This window comes from Geospiza fortis, unplaced genomic scaffold (genome assembly GCF_000277835.1).
Source record: "Geospiza fortis unplaced genomic scaffold, GeoFor_1.0 scaffold891, whole genome shotgun sequence".
In the NCBI taxonomy this organism is placed as follows: Eukaryota; Metazoa; Chordata; class Aves; order Passeriformes; family Thraupidae; genus Geospiza; species Geospiza fortis.
In genome coordinates this window covers 170514-179652 of record NW_005054649.1, presented here as the reverse complement: position 1 = coordinate 179652, position 9139 = coordinate 170514, and the positions used below count along the sequence as shown (strand labels likewise).

The following is a 9139-nucleotide window of genomic DNA, read 5'->3' as shown; positions in this document are numbered from 1 at the left end:
CAGGGGCAACAACAAAAGAGGCTCCCACAGCCAGGCCAGCCATTCTCTGCTCTTGAGAGCTGTTGCAGGAGATGCTGCTTCCGCAGCCAGCCAGCTCAGATACTGAGCCCAGCCCCAGAAGCGCATGAGGACCCAGCTTTGCACAGGGCACAGCTGCATGCCCAGTCCAGAGCACAAGGGCCGTGGGGCTCCCTGGGTGTCCAGCCTGGGAAAACTCTGCTCTGGTGTGACAAACATCGGTGAGTCCATGGAGCAGGGCAGCTCCCATGCCTGTGCTGTGGTAGCAACACCCATTGCAATGTCACCAGAGGTTCCTGGGGAGGAGGAGGGCTCTCTCCAAGGTTTGGCTGGGGCACCAATTGCTCACAGGTTTGATAGGGAGTTTGGGTCACAAACGGTCCAGCCAGCTGCTGTCCCCTTCCCTGGGAGACACAGCTTGGGAGAGCAGGAACTCTCCCTGACAGCCAGAGTTGACTCCACTTTCCCCTAATGCCACATGCTGGGCCATGTCTGTGCTGCCTGGGGAGCAGTGCTCCCTCTGCATATCCCTTCCCTCTTTGGCAGGTGCATTCTGTTCACCTGGAGCGTGGGGTCCATGCTCAGCCTGCAGAGCTGAGTCCTGCAGTGCCCTGGAGCTCTGGAGCCTCGGGGTGGCTGTCCCTGCCCCTTGGCTGTTGGCTCCCGTTGGCTTGTGTGGCCAAGAGACACAGGCACAGCTCAGATCAGAGCAATCATTTGGACAAAGCTGTGCTTCTACTTGTCCTTGGTGGGTGGCTCTTTCCTCAGAAATATTTGCTGCAGGTTCCAAGAGGGTTCTGTGGGATCCTTTCAGGATTTGGTTTCTCAGCACAGCTGGCTTCCACTACAGGACACCAGCCTCCGTCCCTGCACCACTGACCTGGAAACAAGAAAGTTTCCTCAGGAAATGCCTGGCCTGGTGCTGCTCACAGCACCCCCAGCACGGATTTGCCCTGTCCAGGTAGCAGCACCTGCTGGCATTCCTTGTGGATCAGGGGAGGAATTGTCCTTTGGCAGAGCCCCCAGCGCCCTGCTCTCAGGAAATCTGTCAGCTCCCTTTCCATCAGGCTGGGCTGGAGCTGCACCCCTGCTCCATCCTCAGTGGGGGCTGGTCTGAGACAGGGACTGAGCTCAGCTGTGCTCTGTGCCTGCAAAGGGGACACGGCAGCTTGCAGCCATGGCTCTGGCACAGGAACTGGTACTCACCTCTGTGTGGGAGGGCAGGGGCCGGGTAAAGCCATTCTGCAGCTGCACACAGGGCTCTGCCACTACAAATGTGTCCACGTGAGGGGTCTGTGCCACACAGTGCATGCTAACCACAACACTCCAGAAAGTGTCCACAGCTCCAGGGTTGGGCCAGTGACATTAAAAGAAGTAAAATTTTATTTTAAGGTCCAAGAACTCCCTTATTCCCACCAGGCATTTCTAACTGACACTGGCTTGATATGTCCTGCCCCAGTGGCAGCACTGGTTTATTGTGTCTTTAACCCACATCCCCCACTATAGAGGCCACTGCCCACCCAAAATCCGTGTGCAGAGCACTCCACTCCACTGCATGCTCATCCATGGGCTGCTGCTGACATGGGTCCAACATCTACAGGTTTTAGCTGCATGGAAGGTTTTGTTGTTGTGGTTGTTGTTGCTGTATTAGACCAATCCCAGAGCCCATACACACTGCAGACCTACAAACAGCCACGCTGAAATCCCCACAAATGCTGCAGAGGTGCAGCTCTGTGTAGAGCTGCTGGAGGTGGCAGACTCATGCTGTCACCAGCGCTGCTGGAGAGCTGCAGAGCAGCAGAGTGTTCCTGGCACCGAGCAGAGCAGAGCAGAGCTCCCTGTGAACCCTGAGCACTGTGACGGCTCTGATGCCTCCTGCACACGGAGAGCAAAGCACTGCACAGTGAGCACGGTCCACAGCGCTGCTCACATTGCACAGTGAGCGCGGTGCAGGGCACTGCCCACACTGCCCACACTGCACAGTGCACAGCACTGCCCACGCTGCCCACACTGCACAGTGAGCGCGGTGCAGGGCACTGCCCACACTGCCCACACTGCCCACACTGCACAGTGCACAGCACTGCCCACGCTGCCCACACTGCACAGTGAGCGCGGTGCAGGGCACTGCCCACACTGCCCACACTGCCCACACTGCACAGTGCACAGCACTGCCCACGCTGCCCACACTGCACAGTGAGCATGGCACAGGGCACTGCCCACACTGCCCACACTGCCCACACTGCACAGTGAGCGCGGTGCAGGGCACTGCCCACACTGCCCACACTGCCCACACTGCCCACACTGCACAGTGAGCATGGCACAGGGCACTGCCCACACTGCCCACACTGCCCACACTGCACAGCGCACAGCACTGCCCACACTGCACAGTGAGCATGGCACAGGGCACTGCCCACACTGCTCGAAGCAGCTGTGGCCCCTCCTGAGATGGGAGAGCTGTGGGGGCCCCTATGAGCTGGAGCTCTGGGCGCTGGGTCAGACTGGGGTTGGTGGGAGAAGGAGGGCCTTATGAGGAATGAGAAACTGGCCACAATGAGAAACTGGGCAGTAAAGACAGAGCCAGGGCAGCTGAGCCGTGAGCCTGGCTGGGGCCTTGGGAGGTCTCTGTTCCAACAGCTGATTGAAGCTTGCCCCATTCAAGATGCTGAAGAATTTGCCCATCTGACCAGTATCTCCAAGCGTGGGCAGTCCCTCCTCTTCGGGCCCTGTACCAGTGCCCAACCACCTCCCTAGTATGTTTTTTCACTTGCATCTATTTCGAATTTCCCATTCACCAGCTTCTGGCTGTTAGCCTGTGTCCTGGAGTGGGAGCTGCTGGGGAAGGAATCTCCACACAAGCACTGGTACCCATGTATGTGCACGGGTACACACATGTGTGTGCACACACAGAGTGAAAGGTAGATACAGGTGCAGACACACACAGAGATAAATACATAGAGTGTGCTTATACATGGACGTGCACTGGTTTATATGAATATGTTTATGTGTATATATATATATATACATGCATGCATAAAACAAGGCTTTTGTTGCCCTAAGGCAGGCATTTTCAGCATTTACAAGGGAATTCTCCCTATCCAAACCTGTCCACTTGTTTACCTGTATGGTGGTTCTTGAAGAACTGGGAAAGGAGCAGGGATTGCATCCCACAGAGTGTTAATTCACTCAGCACAACAAAGCTGGTTCTCAGCATTCCCTGGCAAGGGGCTTGTATGAAGATGTGATGGCCCACAACACAATATGGTGCTGGTACTATTCATTAGCCAGCGGCTCCAGGACTAGCTCAAGGTGCAGGAGAGAAACAATGGGCAAGAGAGAAACAATGTCCCAGTGGCTGGCACCTGGGAAAGGTTGTGACCCTCCCTGACTCCTCTGCAGCCTGTGCCAGCTTGTCCAGGGTCCCCATCAGCCAGGCTCCTCAGGGCTTTGTGACTCCCTGTGCTGTGGAAGTCTGCACCCACCTGCAGGCCTGACTCCCATGGATGGGCACAGGTCAGGTGTGGTAGTGGAGTGTGGGGCACTGCACCTGAGTGAGCACAGCCTGAGGGGGCTGGGACACTGTCACACATGTGCCTTTTCCCCAGAGGCAAGGTTGGCTGGGCACATGAAGGCAGGATCTCTGCCCTGGCCACCTCTGCATGTGCTCAGCACCAGCCCAGCAGCCTCAGGGTGCATGGTGCTGCCCCATGCCCACCTGTGCCCACCTGCAGATTCCCAGGAAGCTGTGCCTGCTCACCGGGGGCTGCAGGAAGTCCCGTGGGGCTTTGATTGTAAGTTGTGCCCGGTGGGGTTTTTCCTGGGTGTGCCCAGGCTCTCTGGGAAGCGCTGCAAACCTGTGGTACAGCTGGTTTCCAGCCAGGGGCTGCATACCCTGGATTTTACTCATGGCACAGGGCTGCACCCATGGCTCCTGTCCTGTGGCACCCACCTCCCTGCCCTGGCTCCAGCCTCAGCTCCATGATGGGAGTGCTGCTGCTGCTGGGCCACATAACTCAGAGACAGCCCCGCTGCTGCTGCCCTGGCACGGTCCTCTGGTGTACAGCAGAGCAGAGGGCTGGCCCGTGCCCTCCCTGGCATCAGCCTGAACACAGACACCTGACTCTTGCCCCAAAATACAGACACAGTGGCCCTGAGCACAGACACACAGCTCTTGCCCCTAGCATGAACACAGACACAGCTCTTGCCCCTGAACACAGACACAGCTCCTGCCCCTAACATGAACACAGCTCCTGCCCCAGAGCACAGACACAGCTCCTAAACACGCCCCTAAACATGGACACACATCTCTTCCCCTGAACACGGACATGGAGCTCCTGCCTCATGCAGCCTGTCCTGGCCGAGGGCCACCTGAAGCCACATTGGTCACCTTGGCCCCCCGATGTGCCCCAACACTGGAGTAACGCTGGGCTGGGTCTGGCCCACTCTTGGCTCCTCAGGACAGCGTCAGAGCCTGCAGGGACCTGGTGGCATCCCTGCCCCAGGTGTCAGCAGAAGGGCATCACCAGGATCGCCAGCACCTGTTTGCAGTCTGGGCAGCAGCAGGCACAGGGTCTGTCCCCACGGGGCTGTGTGCCCACAGCAGTGCCACTGCCAGCAGAGCCTGGCCAGGGCTCCGGGTGCCCTGAGCAGCCTGCACCCCACGGGCACTGCATGGGCCGTGGGGCTGCTGGGGCTGTGTGGGCCCAGGCCCTGGACATTGATGATCTCTGTGGTCCCTTCCAGTTCAGGGTGTTGCAGGATTCTGGTTCCAGAGCTGTCCCCGCACGGCTCCTGGTGGCATGGCCATGGCTCACAGCCCCAGCTCCAGCCCCCGTGCCACAGCAGAGTGTGGGGCAGGTGAGGGGGCCCCTGGGGTCAGAGCTGGGTCCAGAATGGCACCCGGGGGCTCTGGGGGCAGAGCTGGGTCCGGGCTGGCACCCGGGGGCTCTGGGGGCAGAGCTGGGTCCGGGCTGGCACCCGGGGGCTCTGGGGGCAGAGCTGGGTCCGGGCTGGCACCCGGGGGCTCTGGGGGCAGAGCTGGGTCCGGGCTGGCACCCGGGGGCTCTGGGGGCAGAGCTGGGTCCGGGCTGGCACCCGGGGGCTCTGGGGGCAGAGCTGGGTCCGGGCTGGCACCCGGGGGCTCTGGGGGCAGAGCTGGGTCCGGGCTGGCACCCGGGGGCTCTGGGGGCAGAGCTGGGTCCGGGCTGGCACCCGGGGGCTCTGGGGGCAGAGCTGGGTCCGGGCTGGCACCCGGGGGCTCTGGGGTCAGAGCTGGGTCCAGACTGGCATACGGGGGCTCTGGGGTCAGAGCTGGGTCCAGACTGGCATCCGGGGGCTCTGGGGTCAGAGCTGGGTCCAGACTGGCATCCGGGGGCTCTGGGGTCAGAGCTGGGTCTGGGCTGGCACACGCGGGCCGCGGGGGGCCCTGGGGTCAGAGCTGGGTCCGGGCTGGCACCCGGGGGCTCCTGGGGTCAGAGCTGGGTGCTGGGGGACTGGGCAGGGCTGGGATGGGAAGGGAGGCGCCAGGGCTGGGTAGGGCGGGATCCCGCGCGGGAGATGATGTATGGGCAGATGTATCAGATCGCACAAGATAAACAAGCAGTGAATTTCATCAGGGCCCATCATGGCTTTAATTTGGCTGCCTAATGAGTCAGATCCAGCCGCGCAGATAAAAGTTGTCAGAGCCGCAGCCCTAATGAATTTCTTGCCACTTGTAATCAAGGCAGCTTGTCTGAGGGGGATGATTAATGGGCCCCAGAGGAGCTGCCGTCCCTCGGCTTCCATTCCCGTTAATGCAGTCGCCAGGAAATTAACCAAACCCAGCACTGGGCTGGGGCCAGGGCCGGTGTGGGGGCACCCACGGGCACCACGAGGGGATGGCAGTGAAGGGTGACACGGGGGCAGGGGCCGGACTGGAACTGGGACCAGGACCAGGATGAGGACCATGTCCACATGGGCACACACAGCCAGAACATCAAGGAGTGGAGGGGCTGGGGCCGCCGCCTGCAGCCTCCAGCAAGGCAGCCCTCTGCCACGGGAGAGGCACAGGAGGAGGCAGCAGGGCTGTGGCAGGGACATCGGAGGGTACCTGTGGCAGCTGGGGGTGTCCTGGCACCTCCCTTCCTGCAGCACTGCCGCACAGGCTTGGGGTCCAAGGGCTGTGCCCGCTCCCAGTGCAGCAGAGCCTGGACCCAGCACAGCACAGAGACACTCCAGGCATACCTGGAGCCCCAGAGTGCTGTTTGTGGTGTGGCCTGGGTGCAGCCAGCCCGGAACTGCCAGCACTGGGGCCCTGCTCTGCGTCTGCCTGTGCCTGGGACTCGATGATCCTGCAGCCTGCACTCCTGGCTTGCTGTGGCACCCCATCACTCCCTGCCTTCCCCCGGCCCAGCTCCACATTGCTGTCCTGGGCACAGGGACCAGCTGGCCCAGGTCCCTGCCCTGTATGTCCACTCTCCAGCACAGCCCTGTGCTGTGCCCATCTCCCATCCCCCAGAGCTGGGCATTCCTCTGGGGCCATGTTCTGGCATTGTCCCTCAGTGCCCCAGGCTGGCACATCTGCCCTCCAACCTCAGCACTCTGCCGTGTCCCAGGAGCCTGCTCTGGTACAGGACTGTTGTTAGCAGAGCCCGAGCCCGAGGAGAAGAGGCTGAATGTTGGTCAGTGTGGGCTGGAGAGTCACCAGAGCCAGCTGCAAACCAGGGCTGCATGGAGGCCCGAAAGGCAGCACACTGAGACACTGGCCTGGCAGGAGGTGGGTTGCTTTATTGGCCTTTATCTCCTTGGTTGCAGATAACACACACAGGGCAACTTATGGAAAAGAAACCGTATATACAGAGTGTCCATATAAATATTTCCAATGTACATTTTATACACAAGTGACAGAGACATTCCATAGCAGTGTCCAAAGCCTTGAAGTTCCAGCATTCAGCTAGAGGCTTGACCCCAATGCAAAGAGAGATGCTCCTCTACTCTCCTCTTGCTCAGCTGGAGACCAGCCCCACCTGGGCAGCAGCGGGAGCCAGCGGGAGGCTCTGATGGAGACACTGTGTATGGCTTGGAGCTTGAACCTGGAAGGACAGTGACTCTACAGACAGACAGAGAGCTGGGGATCCCGAGGTGACCATCCTCTTCCCCTCCTAGGAAAGCAGGGAGGCTGGAGAGGCCTTTGTCCAGGGGCAGTGCTGGGGAGGTGCCACCCTTGCATCAGCACACGGGGAGCAGTCTGTGTGCGTGCAGCCCTCCTGCACTGGCCAGAAGCAGAGGAGCACGGGGGTGCAATGCAGAAACACGCACCTCCTGCTGCCCCCCACCTCAGCACTGCACTGGGGGGGTGGCAAGGCCAACACGGAGGGAGAGCAGGAGGGAAGTGACCACACTGACCTCCCTGAGGGAGCAGGCACAGCCATCAGCCTCCCTGGTGCTGCTGTGCAGGGGAGGCCACACAGCTGAGCTGCCGCCAGCCCCTGCTTTATCTACAGATGTGTGGGGGGAGCAGGAGACACTGCCTCCCCATGCACGTACCGGTCACGAGAGCGGGGAGCACTGGAGCCACCCCAGGGATTGTGCAGGAGCCCTCACAAGCTGCCAGCACGGGCTCTGCACAGCGGCACGGCCAGAGGTGGCTGGAACCAGCGCAGAGGAGCAGGACCTGGCTCCCAGCCTCCTCCTGCCTGGAGCGGGGTTCTGCTGGGGGAGGCACCGTGGGGCTCTCAGAGCTGCTCCTGCAGCCCTGCTCCGCAGCAGGACTGGAGGGCAGCTGTGCACGGGCAGAGGCTGTGCTGGGGCCACTGCTGAGCTCCACGGGCATGGTGAGCAGAGGGCTGTGCCGGGCTAGCCCGTGCCGGGGCTGGCACTGAGCTCCACAGGCACAGTAAGCAGAGGGCTGTGCCAGGCTAGCCCGTGCCGGGGCTGGCACTGAGCTCCACAGGCACAGTAAGCAGAGGGCTGTGCCGGGCTAGCCCATGCTGAGCTCCACGGGCATGGTGAGCAGAGGGCTGTGCCGGGCTAGCCCGTGCCAGGGCCGGTGCTGAGCTCCACAGGCATGGTGATCAGAGGGCTGTGCCGGGTTAGCCCATGCTGGGGCTGAGCTCCACGGGTGCGGCGTTGTTGTTGGCGTTGGCGTTGCGGCGTGGCAGGCTGGGGGTCAGCGTGGCGGCGCTGTCGCTGGGACAGCCGTGCTGCAGCAGGATGTCGATGCACTCCTGGCTGCCTGCCCGCCGGGCGTAGGCCAGCGGGGTCAGGCCCCGAGCGTCCCGGCTCTTCACATCCACTCCGTACTGCATGGGAGACAAACAGCTGGTCAGTGCTACCTGGGAACCATGTGCCCAGGGGCACGGCAGCGGGCAGAGAGTGGGAGGGTGGGCACGGACAGGGGGCCAAGGGGGTGGGCAGGTCAGTGAAGTGGGCATGTGGGAGAGCCCACGGAAGCAGGATGGATAAAGGTAGCAGGGAGGTGGGGAAGCACTGGGATAGCACCAGAAGCACTGCGGTGGAGGTGTGTGCTCTGTCTTACCCAGATGAGCAGCTGTGTGAAGACCACATTGGCCATTGCGCAAGAGAGATGCAGCGCTGTGCGCCCATCTCCGTCTCCGTAGGTCTCGTTCACTTCCTCCTTGGTGCCATGGGCCAGGAGTGTCACCACCAGCCGCAGGTCATCCTCCACCACGGCCCGCAGCAGCTGCTGCCCCAGTGGGATGTCAGACTGGGGCAGTGGGGCCAGAAAGAGCTTCTGCTCATACTTAGCCCGGATCCAGCGCTCCTTCTCCTCCCTGCCAGACAGGACATTGTCACAGTCACAGTTGAGACAATTTCCCTGGGCCCCATGCACAAAAGGACACGAGTATCAGCACTGCCACGTGAACATACTCAAGTAAGCAGTGAACATCTGTCACACTCAGGTATGTGCTGCACAGCCCTGCCGTGCCCCTGTGCCCACAGCTGCCACCGAGGTTCTGTCATCCCACTCTGGACACCTTCCTGACACCCGCTCCACTCACTGCCCCTCCTTCAGCTCCCTACGGACACGGTGTGCTTACAGCCATGCCTGCACAGCAGCAGCAGTGTCCTGCAGCCAGCTCCCGCAGCTGTCCCTGTGCCGCTCCGGCTGCAGCCCCTCACCCCG

General features: G+C 61.4%; 1 protein-coding gene across 1 annotated transcript in view; it reads right to left on the bottom strand.

Moving 5' to 3' along the window:
* Positions 1-6760: 6760 nt before the first annotated feature.
* AGAP3 (ArfGAP with GTPase domain, ankyrin repeat and PH domain 3) overlaps positions 6761-9139 on the bottom strand; it is a gene marked incomplete at its 5' end in the record, with an annotated part of 72319 nt that continues 69940 nt past the window's right edge. The window contains 2 exons of the mRNA XM_005430569.2: positions 6761-8294; positions 8531-8786. Coding sequence (XP_005430626.2) covers positions 8085-8294; positions 8531-8786 — 466 coding nt within the window. The remainder of the gene's footprint in view (positions 8295-8530; positions 8787-9139) is intronic.